The sequence below is a fragment of the Miscanthus floridulus genome, unplaced genomic scaffold, assembly GCF_019320115.1.
Source record: "Miscanthus floridulus cultivar M001 unplaced genomic scaffold, ASM1932011v1 fs_155_2_3, whole genome shotgun sequence".
Classification (NCBI taxonomy): Eukaryota; Viridiplantae; Streptophyta; class Magnoliopsida; order Poales; family Poaceae; genus Miscanthus; species Miscanthus floridulus.
In genome coordinates this window covers 21,137-42,112 of record NW_027096289.1, presented here as the reverse complement: position 1 = coordinate 42,112, position 20,976 = coordinate 21,137, and the positions used below count along the sequence as shown (strand labels likewise).

Here is a 20,976-nt window from a genome sequence, read left to right as displayed (position 1 = left end):
GCGTTGTGCTTTTTAAATTTGGTTGAAAATCCCAGTGTAATCCCTCGTATTGCTTGTCACGTATTGCTTGTCTTTTCTTTTTTGTGCGTCAACGTTGCAAAGCTAATTTAGTTTTTTTTTTTTTTTTTTTGCTGAATCTTACGATGTGGCAGACTCCGATCTTGCGTGATTGCCTGTATAAACGATGTGGCGACTCCGATCTTGCGTGATTACCTGTACGAATCTGCTTCTGGCTGGTGAAGTGCGCAGATGACGTTGAGAATGGCCAAGGAAGAAGGAAGGGATAGAGAATGACGTATGGACCTACGTCTCAGATGACTCATTCCATATTAGATGTTCTGAAACCAAACACAAAATAGGGACGATCCTAACCCTTGCAATCAAATACTGGGCCGGTCCTAGAAACAGGGTTAGGGCCATCCCATCTCATTGACTCGGAACCAAACACTCCAAGGACAATTAGAGTGGAATGACCTCACCAAATGATGATAAAACTCATATTAGAGGATATGGATCTGAAACTTGACAGCCTTGAGAACAAATCTCCTCTCTAATCTCATTCTCCTCTTCTTCTTCTCTGGTTTTCTTCCCATCTCTCACGCGCAAGAAGCATTTTTCATCCGGAACAGTATTTTTCTCTCACAAATTCCTCCAGAATTCCTCCGAACCATCCAAATTCCTCCACAACTGGGTGTTCGGCTGGTATGGTTGTGGAGGAATTTGGATGGTTTGGAGGAATTCTAGATGAATTTGTGAGAAAAATAATGTTCCGGATAAAAAAAGAAGCGAATTAAGTCGGGTTTAAAGGAACGCGAACGGAGCATGGGCTAGTCTTTACTCGCACACCAGGAGCGACTATTCTCTCTCTATCTCGCTCTCTGATCTTCAGAAGAGGCAAACTGAAGTAGTTGTGACTGCTATACTAGTGTCCAGATACTTCTCATCCATTCTCTTGGAAGCCAAAAAAAAACAAATGGTAGATGCACACATAAGTTTGTCCATTTTTCTACGTTGCACCTATGACATGTGGGACAACTTTCTAGCAGGGGCGGAGCCGAGTGGAGATGAAACTAGGTTCCCCTACCCGACTGAATTTTAATAGGGACTGCAACTCTTCAAGAATGTCAACCTATGGCACCTCTCAGGGGCGGAGGCAGCTGTACGGCGAGGCTTGGCGGCCGCCATACCTAAAATTTATATTAAAAAAACCTAGTATATTATGTGTATATACATATAAAATAGTATATATGGTATGGTTAATGACCGGATGGCTTTTGTGGCTGGGCTAGTATCTCATGTCTAGTGGCTAGTCGGCCTGATGCAGTCATGGTAATGGGCCAACCTCAAGAGCCCACGGTGCACGGAAGGAAGCCAATAGTCCTACTCGCTGATCGGCTGCTCCAGTCGCCGACGCCCGACGGTTCGCATTTCCTAAAGACCAAAACCGATCGCAAATCTAAAAACGGCGGCGCGTCAAGTGTAGAGGCGGCGATCGGCGAGGCGGTCAGGCGGCGATCGACGACGGCGGACGGCTGCCGGCTACGAATCTGACATCTGAAGGAATCAACATAAAAAAAATGGCACCACCAAAAAAGAGAAAATACATAATGAGGCTATACATCATCACGGAGGGACAATTCAATAATCAATTATTAATTATTTTTTGGATCATGCTGAAATTAAGAAAGAATTCCAAAAGAAAAATAGAAGAATGCCATTGCCAAGGTCTATACAGTGTACACAAATAAAGCTTTATTATGTGTATGTATTTTAAGTGACAATTCTTTACTTTTAGATTTCTGCTATATTTGCTTATCACAAAGTAATATACATATTTAGATAATATCCTTGCATAGTTGATAGTTACGGTATACATATTTGACCTTTATAAATCCGTCACACCTACAAAATATTTCTGCCTCCGCCACTCGCTCCTCTGCACCTTAATATTCCTGCCTCCGCCGCTCGCACCTCTGCACAGCGACAGGACTGCAGGACTCAAGGAGAAAGAACTACTGAGTACTCATGAAGATGCTTAGTAGAAAACGGAAGACTGGTATTTGATACTGCATAATTACATAATATGCAAGTCGTGTGATGAATTTTCTAATCCAATCTCTCATTATTTTAGCCGATCAAGGACCTAATGATAATTCCCTCCCCCTCCTCCTAATTATAGGTTCCGCTAGACCACTGCTTTCTAGAAGCAATTACTCTCCTCGTGGCCTACACGTGACGAGGATTTTCCACACACACATAGATAACTTTATTTATGCTTAGTGTTTAACCAATATATGATTCTTATTGTAGTCGCTTTATTTTTTTTAACAGAGCAATAGTCGAGCCGGCTCATGATCTGAACGAGCTGAGCTGAGTTATAGTTCTAGTTTGTCTTTTTAACGAGCAGGGAGCCAATCCGAGCTGAGGTTGACGAAATGACGAGCCATAGTGAGCCGAGGTGGCTTGCTGGTACACCCAAGATCATGTTCCGTACAACGGAGGATGGCTGGCGGCGCACCCAACGGCTCTCCTTTGCCGCATTGCCGGTTTCTAAGGCCCTGTTTGATCCCATCTCTAAAGTTCAGTGGCTAAAGTTAGAGTCCAAACAGGTCGTAAATCTTGCGGATAGGCAGAGGAGAGCCGTTGGGTACGGATGGCGCAGCGAGAGCCGAGTGGCACGGCATGGCAGCCAGAGGCGGGCGGGAGGCAGCGTCCCGCCGCACGCCTCGCGGCGCGTCCCGCGCCCACCCAGCCTCCAAGAAGTATAAGACGCGCACCGGCGGGGCATGGCCATCTCGTCTTCAAGCAGCGCACGGACCGAGGCGAAGGGCAGGCCCGGCTCCGTCCCGTTCCATGAAGGCCTAACCCGCGCGGGCAGGCTTTAGTAGGGCGCGAGTGAGCGCGAGCGGCCAACCGGGAGCGAAGCCAGCGCTAGCTGCCGCCTCCCTCCCTCGGGTCCGCCGCGCGCCGACCGCCACCACCACCGCACGACGCCGACGCCGCTCCACCCATTAGCTAGCTAGCAGCAGCAACAACAACAACATCGACTAATAAACAACCATGGCGTCCATCTCCCTCGAGGACGTCCGCAACGAGACCGTCGACCTCGTACGCCCACCCGCTTCCTCCTCCACAGCACTTTGTCGCCATGGATTACCTTCGTGGCAGCTCTTTTAATTTTTCCCTTACTTTAATTTGCTGTATATATATGTATATGTTTTTCTCTGACTGCTGCTGCCACCGCCGACGTCGGCACCGACGCCACGCATGCAGGAGACCGTCCCGGTGCAGGAGGTGTTCCAGCACCTGAAATGCAGCAAGCAGGGGCTCTCCAGCGCGGAGGGCGAGAACAGGCTCAAGATCTTCGGGCCCAACAAGCTGGAGGAGAAGACGGAGAACAAGCTCCTCAAGTTCCTGGGCTTCATGTGGAACCCGCTCTCCTGGGTCATGGAGGCCGCCGCCATCATGGCCATCGTGCTCGCCAACGGCGGCGGGAAGCCGCCGGACTGGCAGGACTTCGTCGGCATCGTCGTCCTCCTCTTCATCAACTCCACCATCAGCTTCATCGAGGAGAACAACGCCGGCAACGCGGCGGCCGCGCTCATGGCGGGCCTCGCGCCCAAGACCAAGGTGCTCAGGGACGGCAAGTGGAAGGAGGAGGACGCGTCCATCCTCGTGCCCGGGGACATCATCAGCATCAAGCTCGGTGACATCATCCCCGCCGATGCCAGGCTGCTGGAGGGCGACCCGCTCAAGGTCGACCAGGCGGCGCTCACGGGCGAATCGTTGCCGGTCAACAAGCACCCGGGGCAGGGTGTCTTCTCGGGCTCCACGGTGAAGCAGGGCGAGATCGAGGCCGTCGTCATCGCCACCGGTGTGCACACCTTCTTCGGCAAGGCGGCGCACCTGGTGGACAGCACCAACAACGTGGGCCACTTCCAGCTCGTGCTCACGGCCATCGGCAACTTCTGCATCATCTCCATCGCCGTCGGGATGGTCATCGAGATCATCGTCATGTACCCGATCCAGCACCGCGCGTACCGCGACGGCATCGACAACCTCCTCGTCCTGCTCATCGGCGGCATACCCATAGCCATGCCTACCGTGCTGTCGGTCACCATGGCCATCGGTTCCCACCGCCTGTCCCAGCAGGGCGCCATCACCAAGCGCATGACCGCCATCGAGGAGATGGCTGGAATGGACGTGCTGTGCAGCGACAAGACCGGCACACTCACCCTCAACAAGCTCACCGTCGACAAGACCCTCATCGAGGTGTGCGGCAAGGGCGTCGACAAGGACATGGTGCTCCTCTACGCCGCCAGGGCCTCCCGCGTCGAGAACCAGGACGCCATCGACACCTGCATCGTCGGCATGCTTGCCGACCCCAAGGAGGCCCGCGCCGGCATCAAGGAGGTCCATTTCCTCCCCTTCAACCCCGTGGAGAAGCGCACGGCCATCACCTACGTCGACGGCAACGGCGACTGGCACAGGGTCAGCAAAGGCGCCCCCGAGCAGATCATCGAGCTGTGCCGGATGAGCAAGGACGCTGAGAAGAAGATCCACGCCCTCATCGACGGCTACGCCGACCGCGGCCTCCGCTCCCTGGGCGTGTCGTACCAGCAGGTCCCCGAGAAGAGCAAGGAGAGCGCCGGCGAGCCGTGGCAGTTCATCGGCCTCCTGCCGCTGTTCGACCCGCCGCGGCACGACAGCGCGGAGACCATCCGCCGCGCGCTCCACCTGGGCGTGAACGTGAAGATGATCACCGGCGACCAGCTGGCCATCGGCAAGGAGACGGCGCGGCGCCTTGGCATGGGCAGCAACATGTACCCGTCCACCACCCTGCTGGGCGACAACAAGACCGGCGAGATGGGCGGTCTGAACATCGACGAGCTGATCGAGAAGGCGGACGGGTTCGCGGGGGTGTTCCCCGAGCACAAGTACGAGATCGTCAAGCGGCTGCAGGACCGGAAACACATCTGCGGCATGACCGGCGATGGCGTGAACGACGCGCCGGCGCTGAAGAAGGCGGACATCGGCATCGCGGTGGACGACGCGACGGACGCGGCCCGGAGCGCGTCGGACATCGTGCTGACGGAGCCCGGGCTGAGCGTGATCGTGAGCGCCGTGCTCACCAGCCGCGCCATCTTCCAGCGCATGAAGAACTACACCATCTACGCCGTGTCCATCACCATCCGCATCGTGCTGGGCTTCCTGCTGGTCGCGCTCGTCTGGAAGTTCGACTTCGCGCCATTCATGGTGCTCATCATCGCCATCCTCAACGACGGCACCATCATGACCATCTCCAAGGACCGCGTGAAGCCGTCGCCGACGCCGGACTCGTGGAAGCTCAAGGAGATCTTCGCCACGGGAATCGTGCTCGGCACCTACATGGCGCTCGCCACGGCGCTCTTCTTCTACCTCGCGCACGACACCGACTTCTTCACCAAGACCTTCGGCGTGCGGTCCATCAAGGAGAACGACAAGGAGCTAATGGCGGCGCTGTACCTGCAAGTGAGCATCATCAGCCAGGCGCTCATCTTCGTGACACGGTCCCGGAGCTGGTCCTTCGTGGAGCGGCCCGGCGCGCTGCTGGTGATCGCCTTCCTGGCGGCGCAGCTGGTGGCGACGTGCATCGCCGTGTACGCCAACTGGGAGTTCTGCAAGATGCAGGGCATCGGCTGGGGCTGGGGCGGCGCCATCTGGGGGTTCAGCATCGTCACCTACTTCCCGCTGGACGTGCTCAAGTTCACCATCCGCTACGCGCTCTCCGGCAAGGCCTGGAGCAACATCAACAACAAGACGGCCTTCACCAACCGCACCGACTACGGCAGGGGAGAGCGGGAGGCGCAGTGGGCCACGGCGCAGAGGACGCTGCACGGCCTCAACCAGGCCACCGCCACCTCCGAGCTCTTCGGCGACAACCAGGGCTACCGCGAGCTGTCGGAGCTCGCCGAGCAGGCCGCCAAGCGCGCCGAGGTGGCCCGGCTCAGGGAGCTGCACACGCTCAAGGGGCACGTTGAGTCCGTCGTCAAGCTCAAGGGCCTCGACATTGACACCATTAATCAGAGCTACACCGTGTAAACTCAACTCAGGATTTTTTTTGGCATAGACACATACAAACATACATACACACATATATATATATTTGTAAAGATTCGTTCGTATTTTCATTTTCACCGGGAAGATTTCTAACTGTCCTCCTCCCTCCTTGTAAGTTGCTCCTGTACACTCTTCCTGAATTCATGGCGTGTCGTTGTAGCAATCACCACTTCCTCCCTGTGAATGCCCACAGCGTGTCTTGGTGAAAGCATGTATGATTATTACTAGGATGGTAGGCGCGCCTTGCCTTGCCCGCCCTGTTTTTGAACACATATTCTGGTTTGGTTCATGGACCATGGTTGCCCGAAATAGAGTAGGGCTTGTTCGGATCAGACTAATTAAAATTTTGCTTTTTCTAATGAGTTTAACTCATCAATTAGCCTCTATTAGTTTCTGTTACAGCATGATTAGTTTATGTTTGGGTCTTCAATTTGGCATCCAAAATATGTACTAAACTTTAGTTTAGTCCATCCAAACAGGTTCTTAGTGATAGCATAAGTGACACAAAGCTATGTTGTACGGCACAAGGCTTCCATGGAAATCGCTAAACATTTATTCTACTGATGCAAGGCCAACACGGATCACAAAAACACCAGGGATAAACAATCCAAAGACACCAATGCCAATCAGTTATAAACTGTTGAGCCCAATGCTTATGTACACATGAATACATATGTGTTATGGAGGAAATGATAAACAACGGCAGGAAACTAACGAAAAGGAAAGCACCAAGCACAAAAAAAAGGTGAAAACAATTAGTGTCTATGGCTGTACTCTAGAGCTAGTAGCATCGTACTGTATTGTGAGAGTCCATGAGCATACTGTTGATCTCTATGCCGTGTGGACCTCACTGTAGTAGCAATGGTAACTGTCCATACAAAGACAGATGATTCTTCATTGTTTCAGAGCAGCAGCAGCAACCCATCAAACATGGGATGTACAAACATATGTTTTTGAAGACAGGAACATTGACAGTCTGATTAAATCTGTGATCACAAGTGCGTAAAACAAATCAGGATTCAGACAAAGATCAAAGTGAAGTGAACTGGGAGCCAATAGAGAATTAAACTGAACGGTTTGATTTGTGTGCACACTAAAATAGCAAGGAATATTGTTTTTGCACATAAAGGAGGAAATGAGTCAGAATGTATTTATAAGCAAGGTGTTGACCTAAAACTCATAAGGGATTCAGAACAGTTGATTCTTAGCAATATTGATGAAATTAAAATACATGGGCTCGTGAGCATTTGAAGGGTTTAATCCCACGTTTTTCTGATGGGTGACTTACCACTTTTTATCTCTACCATTCAAATTAATTTTGACTCTATGAACTAAATATAAATTTTCGTATATTGAAATATTCTTCATAGTTCATTGACACACTAGGAAGACAAATGCAGCTTTAGGAATTTTTACTTTTGAGCGTGGATCTCACTGTCCTGAATACATGAGAATTTCAATCATCAGTTTGAAAATGCTTGAGAAAGCCCCATGGAGAAGGTGGAGGAGGAGGTGGCGGCGGTCGTGCTGGATCTGACAACGAAAGCCCCATGGAGCCATCGTGAGTGACGCACGAGGCGACTCCGCCAAGAATGGCCGCCCGACTCAAAGGGACATCGCCAGAGCTTGGGCCGCAGGGTGGAGGAGGAGAAGAAGAGGGCCAGGCGCCGCCAGGGCCGGTCGCCGAGCGCAGGCACCGCAGGGGAGAGGGGAAAAGGCGATGCGCCGCCGCCACCAGGGCCGGTCGCCGAGCAGATCCCCAGGGGAGAGAGGAAGTGGCGACGAAGGGCGGAGGCAGCGAGGCACGGCGCTGTGCGAGTGCGCGTGGCCCCGTGGGGGACTTTATTTATTTATTTAGGCCCTGTTTGGTTTAAAATTCGTGTCAATATTTGAACATATGAATGGAGCATTAAATATAGATTAATTATGAAACTAATTGCATAACTTGCGACTAATTTGTGAGACGAATATTTTAAATCTAATTAGTCCATAATTTGACAACGTTGTGCTACAGTAAACATGTGCTAATGATAGATTAATTAGACTTAAAAAAATCGTCTCGTAAATTAGCCTCTATCTATGTAATTGGTTTTGTAATTAATCTATATTTAATGCTCCTTATTAGTATGTAAACATTCGATGTGACCATAAATTTTAGGAGGGACTAAATAACCAAACACCCCCTTATTCGTTTTGATTTTGACGCGGTGAGTTCGGCCCTGTTCTGCTTCTCTTATGATCATAATCCGTACTTTTCAGTTTTTTTGTGTGAACAGTATTTTTCTCTCGTAAGAAATTAGCCAGAACCGTGTTAACCTAACAGAGCCTTTAGGCCCCTTTTTGACGCAGCTCCTGGGGGCTCCGGCTCCTCATCTCGCGACACTGTAGCAGGAGCCGTTTCGAAAATCGACGCAGAAAATGAACTAGGAAGAGGAGGAGCTGAAGAAGCCACGATTTCGAGCTTCTCCAGCTACGTGCTACAGTAGTGGAGCCGGAGCCGACGAGAGCCGTTGAAAGGTCCTAATGGCTAGAGGGGGGTGAATAGCCTAATAAAAATTTCTACAACAACACTTAACCAAATGGTTTGACAATTATGAGGCAAAGCGAGTGTTGCGCTAGCCTACTCAATAATGCAAGCCACCTACCACAATTCTAGTTTAGATAGTGTCAATTTACACAAGAGCAATAACACTACCCTATGTTAGTGTGCTCTCAAAGGCTAACTGAAGAGCCACACTAACCAAGCATGCAAGCTCTCACAACTAGCTATACTAAAGAGCTTGTCAACTAGTTTGCGGTAAAGTAAAGAGAGTGATCAAGAGGGTTATACCGCCGTGTAGATGAATGAACCAATCAATCACGAAGATGAATAACAATGATGACCAATCACCTCGGAATCAAATGATGAACACAATGATTTTTACCGAGGTTCACTTGCTTGCCGGCAAGCTAGTCCTCGTTGTGGCGATTCACTCACTTGGAGGTTCACGCGCTGATTGGCATCACTCGCCAAACCCTCAATAGGGTGCCGCACAACCAACACAAGATGAGGATCACACAAGCCACAAGCAATTTACTAGAGTACCTTTTGGCGCTCTGCCGGGGAAAGGTCAAGAACCCCTCACAATCACCACGATCGGAGTCGGAGACAATCACCTCCTCCACTCAACGATCCTTGCTGCTCCAAGCCGTCTAGGTGGCGGCAACCACCAAGAGTAACAAGAGAAATCCGCAGCGAAACACAATCACCAAGTGCCTCTAGATGCAATCACTCAAGCAATACACTTGGATCACTCCCAATCTCACTATGATGATGAGTCAATGATGTAGATGAGTAGGAGGGCTTTGGCTAAGCTCACAAGTATGCTATGTCAATAGAAATGGCCAAGAGTCTAAGCTTGAGCCGGCCATGGGGCTATAAATAGAGCCCCAATCAAATAGAGCCGTTATACCCCTTCACTGGACAAAACGCGTTCTGATCGGACGCTCCGGTCAGACTGACCGGACGCTGGCTCTCAGCGTCCGGTCGCTCAATGTCAGCCACGTGTCCAGACTCAACGGTCATCAGCCTCGACCGGACGCTGCTCCTTCGAACTGACCGGACGCTGAAGCCCATACGTCCGGTCGTTTATAGTAAGCTCCCGAGCATGACCGGACACGTCCGATAAAACTGACCGGACGCTGAAGCCCCAGCGTCCGGTCGTTTCCAGTAAGCTCCCCGAGGCATGTTTTTTCGACCGGACGCGTCCGGTCCACCTTGGCCGGACGCAGACCAGCGTCCGGTGCTCAACCCTATCCACTGTGCCGTCTGACAGCTCGACCGGACGCAGCCTTTCAGCGTCCGGTCGCTGAGTGACCCAGCGTCCGGTCAGTAGACCGACGCCAGCATCATTTCGATCAACTCCATTTCAACTCTAACTTCTTCACCCTTGCTCAAGTGTGCCAACCACCAAGAATTTTGCATCCGGCGTAATAGAAAATAGACATTTCATTTTTCCAAATATTATCAAGGGTGTTAGCACTCCACCCTGCAAACACCTTGTGCACATGTGTTAGCATATTTTCACAAATATTATCAAGGGTGTTAGCACTCCACTAGATCCTAAATGCATATGCAATGAGTTAGAGCATCTAGTGGCACTTTGACAACCGTATTCCGATACGAGTTTCACCCCTCTTAATAGTACGGCTATCAAACCTAAATGTGATCACACTCTCTAAGTGTCTTGATCACCAAAACAAAATAGCTCCTATGGTTTATACCTTTGCCTTGAGCTTTTTGTTTTTCTCTTTCTTCTCTTCAAGTGTAAGCCCTTGATCATCTCCATGCTATCACCATTGTCATGTTATGATCTTCATTTGCTTCTCTACTTGAAGTGTGCTACCTATCTCATGATCACTTAATGAACTAGGTTAGCACTTAGGGTTTCATCAATTCACCAAAACCAAACTAGAGCTTTCAGCCGTGCCAAATGGGCCCTTAGTACGATTCCCAAATCCACGAGGACGGACTGGCGAGTGGCACGCCCAAGCGGTCAGACAAAACTAAACCGACTGAACCCGTAGAAAACTAGCACAATACGCGCGCTTCGCTGCGCGCGCACCTGCTATACACGACCATGGTAATTATGTTGGTTTAATATATCGATTTAGACCATACGTGTTGATATGTGTAGATAGGTGGTGCATTGCTATGGGGCGACGACTGCATCACCGGTACATCATTCTAGGCTTCTCGCTGTAGCAATGTGCGTTTATTGGTTTTAGGCTGCTATATATGATTTTTCACATGAATTTTACTCAGAATCTGACGTCATAAGTAGTAAAAATGAAGGCAATAAAATCAGTTACTGATCTGACTCATGCAGTAAACAGAACTCCCACTACAAATTTATATACTATAGATAAATAAATTGAACATGACGTCTAAATTATTAAGATGAAGAATCGCATAATGACCATGCACAGAAGGACAGGCAACCGATATGGCCAAGGATGACACATTGTTTTCCAATAAAACAAAGATTGATCATCATAAATACTAAATTTTGTAACTTCTCTGCCTCCTAGTTGCTAATTCCCATAATATCATGACACCAAACTGAACAGTTCTCTGTACCAAGATGAACCAAACACTTTAGTTGAAGTTGAGAACCTGCACATATCAGGTGTCATCATATCACATTATAGTAAGTAGGAACATAACAATGTAACACCTATCACAGCATTATGCATAGATAGATGCCAGAGTAGATGAGACAAACAGGGGAAGCCTCTTTAGGTCTTACGAATTGAAACTCCAACAAAACTTAGTTTGATTTAGGCCTCGTTTGGCAGGGCTTCACTTCACTAGTGAAGCTATTTTTTTTTGCTTCAGCTCCACGAACAGTTCCACCGGTGGAGCTGAAGCGGTTTTGGTAAACCGTTTGGTAAAATGGCTTCCCTGTGAGAGCATATTTTTAGGGGCCTGGAGGAGGAGCCGGGAGAAGCCATATTTTTTTGCTCCATCCCACTCCAAATCACTGTGAGAGCATGTTTTTAGGGGCTTCACAAGTGAAGCTATTTTACTTTACCCCGTTTGGTAGAAAACGGCTCCAAACGGCTCCTGAAGCCGGTGGAGAAGCCCTGCCAAACGGGGCCTTATTACACTTACTGAGTGTTCCAAAAGTAGAAATTGTTCCATAAATGAAAAGGATAAATTAAACAACCCGAACCATGCCAGCAAAATATGGCACTATATACTTTGCTAAAATTGACCTTTTCAAGTAGGACTTGACTACATGAATTTTTTTTGAGCTAGGCATAGAGGCATCTTTTTTAATATGATCCTATTTTGAATAGAAGGGGAAAACAACTAATAATTCAGACTTAGAATTATAAAGGAATTCGCTCAGATAAGTGAACATATAATTTTTAATCAATACAAAAGGCACGCTGCTTGCCTTGACTATTATAATCTCACCTTAAGAGTATATCCTCAACTAACATTAAAAAAGGATACAATTGGAGTAACCTCTCCTTTTCGTCTACTCAAACCAACTGGTCTGTAAAAAAGCAAGTTTCTTTTTTATAGCTACAAAAAGATGTGCTAGAATAGATGAAATAAGGAGGCGGCAAAGTTCATTCGTACCATTGAGGCGGTAATTGGAGAACAAACAGAATTCACATATCATGTTTATAGGATCCACACACCATGATGAGTTTATCTGCGTAGCACACCACAGAGGGATGAGTTGCAAGTCCAAACATCTGCAAAGTACATATCTAGTCAAATGTATAATCCTGATCCATTAGCACCAGCATGCATACATAATTTTCTGAATGAAACAAATTAAGGGACAACTGAAAAATTCAACATACAAACCAATTGTTCTAAACTGATTTATGGAAAGCTAAGTTTTTTTGAGCTAGAAAAGCAAACTGTAGGGAATGATCAAAATTTCCAAGGTAACTACTTTATTAGGTCATCTAGAAACCACACAACAGGAAGAGTGCACATGATCACAGGTAGTAACTTACCATGAAAAATAATTCATCTTGTATACTTGTTGCGTCAGGAAGCTGACAAATTAAGGTCCTCTAGGTCCCATGGTTCTGAAGCAAAGAAAAAAGATATGAGAATAACAGATGCATCAGTGAAGAGATTTACGATTAGCACTGTAATAGAAAAAGAGCCAAGCATATTGGTTCATATATTACTATGCAGTCAGCTCAGCTTATTTGAATCCGTACAAAGTGAAGCACTACCACTTTCACCAAAATGGTATCCTAATTCACTACAAAGCAAACAAAAAACCAAGTACAGACAAATTGACAAAGTGAAGCATCTCAACAGTGACATATCATCGAATACGCAGGATGCAAAAAGCAGAGTAACGTATTGAGTCTGGCTGCTTCAGGGTTGCACATGCTGCTGCTCTCTAGGATTGGGAACGCCACGAACCAGCATTGCACAAGATGTTTCTCAACCGGCTTGAACGCCACAAATTCCAGTAGCTGGAGGCCATCATCGCGTAGCCGTTGTGCTGAGTGCCGTAATTCATTTGTGCCGCATGGGACTTCCACTGCGGGGACCTGAGAGTAGAAAATAAAGAGAAAGTGGAGATTAAAACAAAACTACAATTGAGAGAGGGGGATGGAGATTAGGGCCATCACATGCCTATCACCTTGGCCACCTCGTCGTTCAGTTGGAGAAAGCTTTATCTCGCCATCATCAGTGTTGCTTTGATGAAAAAGCGAGGCAGCATGGACGACACCACATGGCTTAACCTGCCTACTGATGGCACCGCGGCGGTGGATCCGGCGTCGGCGGCGGTAGACTCGACGCCGGCGTTGGTGGACCCGATGTGGATGCGCGCATGGCGAGCACATCCGTCGTTGTAACCTGAGCACGCACGAGCGATGACGATCTGAGAAAGGGCGGCGTGGGATGGGATCGGGGGAAGCGAGGGAGGGGGCGACGATAGAAAGGGGAGGCGTCGAGGAGGAAGAGGAAGGGGCGACGACGGAGAGCACGAGAAGTTGAGGACGGAGACGGAGAGAACGAAGAGCCGAGGACGGAGGGGTGGGGAACAGACAGCGACTGATTTGTGCAGCTCTGATTGGAGTACAGTCGCAGAGGCCTCCGCTGGCCTCCAAAGCCAGGCTCAGACACGCACGAGGCACGTGGCGGCGTCCACGAGAAGTTGAGGACGGAGACGGAGAGAACGAAGAGCCGAGGACGGAGGGGTGGAGAACAGACAGCGACTGATTTGTGCAGCTCTGATTGGAGTACAGTCGCAGAGGCCTCCACTGGCCTCCAAAGCCAGGCTCAGACACGCACGAGGCACGCGGCGGCGTCCAATTAGTGAACAGTAAGCAAACAGTAGGCGAAGCAATCTCCTTGCGCGGATCCTAGGCGCTATATGGAGTTACATATATGAAAGAGGTAACCGGCAGTAGACAATCAAAGCTGCCACACGGCTAAATACGATTGATTGAATCCACGCGTATAACCTGGTTGCCCTCCAATTTATCCAGCGTTGTTGAAGATTTACTAACTACTAAGCTCCACACATTGTATGTCCTAATCCTGGTGATGTAGAAAACAAATGTCGCATTTCAGAATTGATTGACGAGTTACACGTCACAATGGAGGTTCAGAACCTTCGGTTACTTCGAAAACAAAGCCTACATGCTCACACACTAGATGGTTTAGGATCACAGGCAGCAACAGACTACTGTGGTACAGCTACACAGCTTCATTTCCACGAAGCAAGAAGTTGTTGCATCCACTCGTTTGCAGGTTACAAGAGTCATGTCAGAGATCAGCTAAGGCATGCCTCGTCCTCTGGACAGAGGTGCAGTTTCAGTGAAGGTATGCACACGTCTGAAGAGAGAACGCCTTCAGTGTATGTCAGTATGCCGTGAATCTGACTGGACTCTCCACCTCAAGCCTTTCGGACAATCACATGGCGCTCTCTCTTGTACTCCACCTCGTCTCTTTGATGCATGATCAGAAGGGCTCTTCTGACCTGGAACAAAGTTTGAAGATATTATTAGAAAAATGAGTGGTTCTAACTTAAAAATAATTAATTATTTCAGGTTTAAGATATGACAGGTTCCTACAATGGACTCATTCATTCCCATCCTATTTAGTTCATCAATCAGCCGTCGCTCAGATATGTGGCTTCCAATGCCCATTCTTCTCTTTATTTGTGCTTCCGCTTGCTGTCAGAACAAAAATGGAAGGCATTCAGAAAATGCAAGGTTCAAGAGCTGAATTTTGTACCCTGGGCTGCAAAGGCTAACCTTGATTTCATTTGCAATCTCCGGTGACAGGTTCAAATGCTCGTTGATTCCAGATCTTGCAGCATCAACGGTGGAGACATTGAACAGTCTGAATGCCTCTTCAACATGCTCTGGTGTAGCCACACTTGTCCTAAGAGTCATTCAAACATCAGCCATGAATGAAATGAAACAGTGAAAGCTACAACCACATACAACTACAGGACATGAGGCAGAATATATGCAGCATGTGACCAATGTCATTAAAACATGTAGCATGTGATCATCTAGCACTTACAGTCTCATCTTTGCAAGGGATTCACTCAAACGTATGATGGCTTCAAGCTGCCTCACAGTGATGGGTATCGCTGCTGCCCTCCCTGTCTCATGAGCTTGCTGCCTCATTTTCTGCGCAATGAGCCAATGAATTTCAAGATAAATACAAATGAACGAAGAACGCAAGACGCTGTCTGAAAGCATCTCAGCTGCTTTTGTGAAAATATCCAGTGCATACCTGTCTAATCTCAATATATTTGTTCTGCAGCATCTCAGCTGCTTTTTCTGAAAGCCGTGGTCTGCATGTGGCACGGCAGTACTCAATGTACCTATACATAAAAGGTTATGCATTAGAAGACAGTAAAATAAAGTCAAATTTACAACAAAAACGCAAGAGGCGGGTCACACCTTTTCAGATAATTCTCTCCATCACTTGCCTCTGTGCTTGTGGATGAAGCTGCAGCACCACTGGCATGCACCTTGATAATGTGGCTTGCTATTCGCTGTATTTTGAAGTTGCACTTAGTCTCTCAGCTGCTAGAATAGAAAAGCTGTAGAAAGGATTTTGCTTCATACCTTATCTTGATCATACATTCTGATATCTTTGACGATAAAGATTAGATCAAATCTAGAAAGAATGGTCGTCTGCAGATCGATATTATCTTGTGCAGTCTGATGAACAGCAAAAGAAAAAAAAAATTGTCAAATTAATTGTCTTGCATGTATGGCTAGGACAGTTTATACTTATTGAGTCAATAAAAAACATGTTTACCAACCTTAAGATCATCATAGCGTCCTGCAATTGGATTGGCAGCTGCAAGAACTGAAGTCCTTGAATTGAGTACTGTTGTAATGCCAGCTTTGGCAATAGATATTGTCTGCTGCTCCATGGCCTCATGAATTGCAACTCTGGAATTGCATAAGAAAAGGGGGGCTGGGTTAATGTGCTTTCGAGAGAGCAGACCAAAATAGGAGAATATGATATATGTTTTATGAGATCTCTATGTTTATTATAGTTCCACCAAGCGCATAAATTGATGCATACCTGTCTTCAGGTCTCATCTTGTCAAATTCATCGATACAAACTACTCCACCATCAGCCAATACCATGGCTCCTCCTTCCAAATAAAACTCACGCTGTAGAGAAAAAAGAAATGTTTACAGCCTATGATAACCGAACTTTAGTAAACAACAAACAATTCAGTGAAATTAACCTACCGAGCTACCATCCCGAGTTACAGATGCAGTAAGACCAGCTGCAGATGATCCTTTGCCAGACGTATAGACTGCAATAGGTGCAGTCTTCTCTACAAATTTGAGGAACTGTTGAAACACACATTAGTGTCACTGAACCAGAGACCTTTGGTTTTTAATAGCAAAAATGAATTCATGTAAAATAGTGTCGAATTACTAAAACTGAATTACAGTACTTCTCACATCCAAATCACAAGTCACGACAGATGAGCCTTATTGCCACATTATTTATGCTATGACAACACCAAATAATACTTGCCTGTGACTTTGCTGTGGATGGATCACCCAGAAGCAAGACATGGATATCACCTCTCAAACGTACACCATCAGGTAGCCTCTGCAATAAGAGTAGTTTGAAGCACAGCATGGGAACACAATTAGGGCAAACGGAATTGCATTTTTTTCTGAAAACATATCAGCTTCTTGATAAGAATGCATACCTTCTTAGATCCCCCAAATAACAAGCATGCAATAGCTTTCTTGACATCAGAATGACCATAAATTGAAGGACCAATCATTGAGCAAAGCTTGGCATATGCATCTGGCCTCTGTGCAAATTCTTTGAATTCCATTTCCTACAAGCCAGCAAGAAAAAATCAGCCTTACAGATAAATGTATCTCCCTTATCAATGTAAACCTAGAAAAATAAACGACCTCATCAAGAGTGAAGTTTGAGGGGCCATTTGAGTTATTGTCTCGAGATTGTTCCAAACCCACAACTCTAACGTAAGGCTGTTTAACACCAACAGCGCTCTTCTGGCTGCAAAATGGTCTCAATGGCGTTATTAATCATGTATTGGCCAAGTACAGATTAAAAAAAAAGCTTTAGATTCATCATACGTTGCGGATGCTTGGTAGACGCTGTAGATGCCAACAACAGTTAATCTAGTCCCTGGAACAATAGTCTGAACTAGGTGCCTATCTACAGAAAGCAGCATATTCCTTGGAAGCTCACCAGTTGGAACATCCTGGGCAAAAGGAGATCATTGTCAGTCATATTTACGACAAGACACGAGCAAAACACTGAAATGTATGATTGCTTTGACTTGGCAACTTGCATCAAGGATAAATAGCAACTAACCTCAGGATTCTCCTGCAATTTGAGGGTCTGGAGATCCACATACTTGCTCTTATCCGGGACGGCAATCCAAGGGTCCAGGGGGCAAGGCTCTTCTCCAGGCTACGGGTAAACAATCATATAAATAACCATTTAACGATAAGGATAATACAGTCTCGAGTCTGTTCAGATGTTCTTTTCTGTTGTATGTAAGTGTTGTAGGTAAGTGCGTGTTTAGTTCGCGAATTTTAGGAATTTGGCTACTGTAGCACTTTGGTTTTTATTTGGCAATTAATGTTCAATCATGGACTAATTAGCCTCAAAATGTTCGTCTCGCAATTTCCAACCAAACTGTGCAGTTAGTTTTTTTTTCGTCTACATTTAATGCTCCATGCACGTATCGCAAGATTCGATGTGATAGCTAGTGTAGCACTTTTTGGGAAACTTTTTGGGAACTAAACAAGCACCTAAGATTATTTTGGAATAGACTGTGGATGTTATTTGTAGCCGTGATTTCAAACAATCTTTATCAAAGTTTTTGTATTGGACCTACTAGTTTGAGGTTCGAGTCAGGGGAATAAATAAAAATTGTTTCTTTTTTTTTGGAGGGGGGGGGGGGGGGGGGGGATCAAGTATGCTGCTGACAGTTGAGTACATTGCTGAGGAATATACCTGAGGAACATGGTCACACGAACGTGGAACAATAGCCCCGCCGAGGCCTGGCCTGCAAGGTACTGTCCTCACACTCCGGCAATTCTTGCAGATAAGAGTTACATGGGTGGCCTTGGCTTTTACTTTCGATGCAGCAATTGCAATTCCCGCAATCTTAACCAGCTTCGACATGTAATCTGCCTGAAATTTCAAACAGCGATACCGAAATGAATTCTCTAAAATACACTCAACACCGAAATCCCTTTTAGAATTGCTTCACTACTGACCCCAACAGATCTCATGGACAGGCAGTTCTCCTTGGAGGAGAGGAAGATCTGGACATCTCCCGTGACGGGCTCCTCCATCTCCCCGGTCTCGCCGGCGACTTTCGAACGGAGGCTTGCGAGAACCTCGGCCGCGGCCGTCTCAAACTACGCAGACCAATGTGCGAGAGTCAAATACAACTCCACAGCCTACACAGATAACGAAAACTCTGAGAAACCAACGCACCAGCGGAAGATAATCAGCCGGCGACTTGCGGATCTTGTCAGAGAGCTCGGCATCGAAGGCATCGAGGTCCTCGATGGCGACGGTGACATGGTCGCGGTTGTGTACTAGGCTCTCACTGAACCAAATGAACACATGAATCAGCTCTGTTTCGCAGTGGACGCGTCAAATCTATGGGGAGGGGAGGAGTGGGAGAGTGATGGGGGGCGTACCGGTAGGGGAAGTCGCCGGTGGGGCCGGTGAAACCGCGGAGGAACTCCTTGAACTTGCGGAGGGCGGAGTGGCGGGTGAGGTCGGCGGCTGGGTCGCCGCCGGGGCCGCCGCGGGGGAACTGCGCCTGGTCGCTGTAGAACACGGCGCCCTCGTCCCAGCCCGACATCGCTGCGGCGAAGGCGCGAGAGGGATGCGGGTGCGTCGGCTTGGGCGTGGACTGGGATGACGGCGATGGGACGGGGTCGGGGTGGCGGCCTGGCGGGAAGGGGGTAATAGAGGAGGGGTTTGGCGGGAAAACGGCGGAGCTTTTGGCGGGAGGAGGGGAGCTGCTCGTTGCGGCCGGGCGCTAGGGTTGGGCGGTTGGCGGAGGAAGGGGAGGCTTCGAAAACAGGCCTGTTATTCATGGGCTGGGCTGGGCTGGCTTCGAGACTGTGGGGCCTCTATGGAAGCTTGAACCTTTATTGATGGTAACTTCCTCCGTCCCGGAATAAATAGCTATATATGATATATAAAATTTGTCCAAAAAAATAAAATTCGATTAGACTGTCTTCTAATGTGGAAGCTAATTATGGTGCATATAAATGATAGCTACCAAATCCAGACGATATGCTCCAAACAAAGAAAAGGGAACGAGGGTACATACGTCTTTTGTCGGCGTCTTTAATCTGTTCGAAAATTTATATAAAGTTGTTTATTTTGGGACGGAAAGAGTGAGGGCTAACAAAGCGAGGCCTTCACTAAAAGAGGAATAATACTAGCAAACATATGTTCGTGCGATGCAACGATAAGTATATGTTTTATGTCTGCGGACTTATTTAACAATTATAATTATAATGCGCTACAAAATTTATCTTCAATTGACTTTTGTGCCACTCCACTACGGCGGTCGGTGTCGACTCTAACTCATATGAGCACAAATCTAAATTGAATGGGCACAAGAGGTGAGGAGTCTAAATCCAATGGTTATGTCACGCTCACGCGTTCTAAATTGTGTTGGGATCAAACCCTACACCATGGCTAGACACACTGTTCGTGCTCATGCTGGCACGGGAAGGAGTGACGTGTGTTCCAAATCATCATAGGAATGAGATTCTGCACCATGCCTAGGACACCCTGCTCTAACTCCTATAGGCCGGTCAGTGAAGGACTACGAAAAACACTCCATGCATATGCTTCGCGATAGGTGATTTTAGTATATTTATGTATTTTAATAGCTTCTTATATCTGTATTTTCGTATTAGTATTGTCTAATAATATGATGATGCTTTTATCATCTAGTTGGCTCTTAGTATTTAGTTTCTCCAATTGGCATTTTGATCTTCTCTGACACATAAGAAAGCGGTTTGCGGGTAATTGTTTGCCTAGCATTGATTGTTTTGCTTTTACGATGAGTGCAAAATAAAAATGGACATATGGTTTAATATTCTGTTCATTGTCTATGTTTGCAAACCAAGGTATGAACTCCAGTTTATATTTTGACCTTGTCTTTTTTACATATATCTTATTGCATGGCTACACAGATCAAACTTAAAACAGTATGAATTCTAGCTTATGATGCATATTTAAATATTTTTTGTATAAACTAGAATAAATTTATAATAGTTTGACTTTATTATGATGCATATGTATCTATATTTTATAAAAACTATATCAAACTTATAGTAGTTTAACTTAGGATAAACTTATAAGACACAAATAAAATGAACAATGAGTTTGCCACCCATCGACGAGTGAACCCAGCAATAGTAAATAAAAGCATCATCTGCCATTTCAAGCAAATGAACAAGGTGTGAATCACCCTAAAAAAAAAAGAAAAAGGCGTGACACATTACTTCATTAGTCCACATGCCAATATTTATCGGTTTTGAACTATATTTGACCACCTTGATCATCACCTCGATGTGTAGCACTCATAACTCTCACACGGGTAAGAATGTAGAGTTAGGAAAGTTGTAACACATATATATACCTCAATTCCACGATGATGGTTTTTATGGAACATGCTCATTAGAAAAGATATGTTATGAGCATGATTGGTCTATGTGTCCCATATAACATGGTTGGTCTATGACACATTAGTTATGTACAAGTCTCATGGTTGGTGTTTTTGCCTTTTCAGCTATAATACCCTCAAACGAATCGTACAAGCTAGA

The 20,976-nt window shown here is 47.0% G+C and overlaps 2 protein-coding genes and 1 long non-coding RNA gene across 3 annotated transcripts; 1 reads left to right on the top strand and 2 right to left on the bottom strand.

Annotated features, from left to right (window-relative positions):
* Positions 1 to 2,803: 2,803 nt before the first annotated feature.
* Positions 2,804 to 6,352, top strand: LOC136530558 (ATPase 8, plasma membrane-type-like). The gene is made up of 2 exons (XM_066523282.1): positions 2,804 to 3,108; positions 3,274 to 6,352. Exons 1-2 carry the CDS (start codon positions 3,061 to 3,063, stop codon positions 6,079 to 6,081), a joined length of 2,856 nt encoding a protein of 951 aa, XP_066379379.1. The 5' UTR covers positions 2,804 to 3,060; the 3' UTR covers positions 6,082 to 6,352.
* Positions 6,353 to 11,993: 5,641 nt separating this feature from the next.
* Positions 11,994 to 12,813, bottom strand: LOC136530553 (uncharacterized). The gene is made up of 3 exons (XR_010777805.1): positions 12,619 to 12,813; positions 12,230 to 12,305; positions 11,994 to 12,143 (listed from the first exon to the last, which is right to left on the bottom strand). It is a non-coding gene; the product is annotated as an uncharacterized lncRNA (long non-coding RNA).
* A 1,347-nt stretch (positions 12,814 to 14,160) lies between these two features.
* On the bottom strand, positions 14,161 to 19,095 carry LOC136530557 (DNA replication licensing factor MCM5-like). The gene is made up of 19 exons (XM_066523281.1): positions 18,823 to 19,095; positions 18,614 to 18,728; positions 18,391 to 18,534; positions 18,125 to 18,304; positions 17,477 to 17,575; positions 17,236 to 17,363; positions 17,050 to 17,155; positions 16,836 to 16,970; positions 16,655 to 16,732; positions 16,360 to 16,464; positions 16,187 to 16,278; positions 15,918 to 16,050; positions 15,718 to 15,813; positions 15,550 to 15,644; positions 15,380 to 15,470; positions 15,164 to 15,273; positions 14,890 to 15,019; positions 14,707 to 14,808; positions 14,161 to 14,612 (listed from the first exon to the last, which is right to left on the bottom strand). Exons 1-19 carry the CDS (start codon positions 18,987 to 18,989, stop codon positions 14,529 to 14,531), a joined length of 2,190 nt encoding a protein of 729 aa, XP_066379378.1. The 5' UTR covers positions 18,990 to 19,095; the 3' UTR covers positions 14,161 to 14,528.
* Between the last annotated feature and the right edge of the window lie 1,881 nt (positions 19,096 to 20,976).

Bases quoted from the DNA above. Each gene is read 5' to 3' on its own strand.
- LOC136530558 (XM_066523282.1), top strand. From the start codon at position 3,061: ATGGCGTCCATCTCCCTCGAGGACGTCCGCAACGAGACCGTCGACCTC. The intron at 3,109-3,273 runs GTACGCCCACCC...CCACGCATGCAG, and splicing joins GCAACGAGACCGTCGACCTC to GAGACCGTCCCGGTGCAGGA.
- LOC136530557 (XM_066523281.1), bottom strand. From the start codon at position 18,989: ATGTCGGGCTGGGACGAGGGCGCCGTGTTCTACAGCGACCAGGCGCAG. The intron at 15,645-15,717 runs GTATGAAGCAAA...TTCAAAATACAG, and splicing joins GAATGTATGATCAAGATAAG to CGAATAGCAAGCCACATTAT. The intron at 15,471-15,549 runs GTGTGACCCGCC...TTTTATGTATAG, and splicing joins GGAGAGAATTATCTGAAAAG to GTACATTGAGTACTGCCGTG.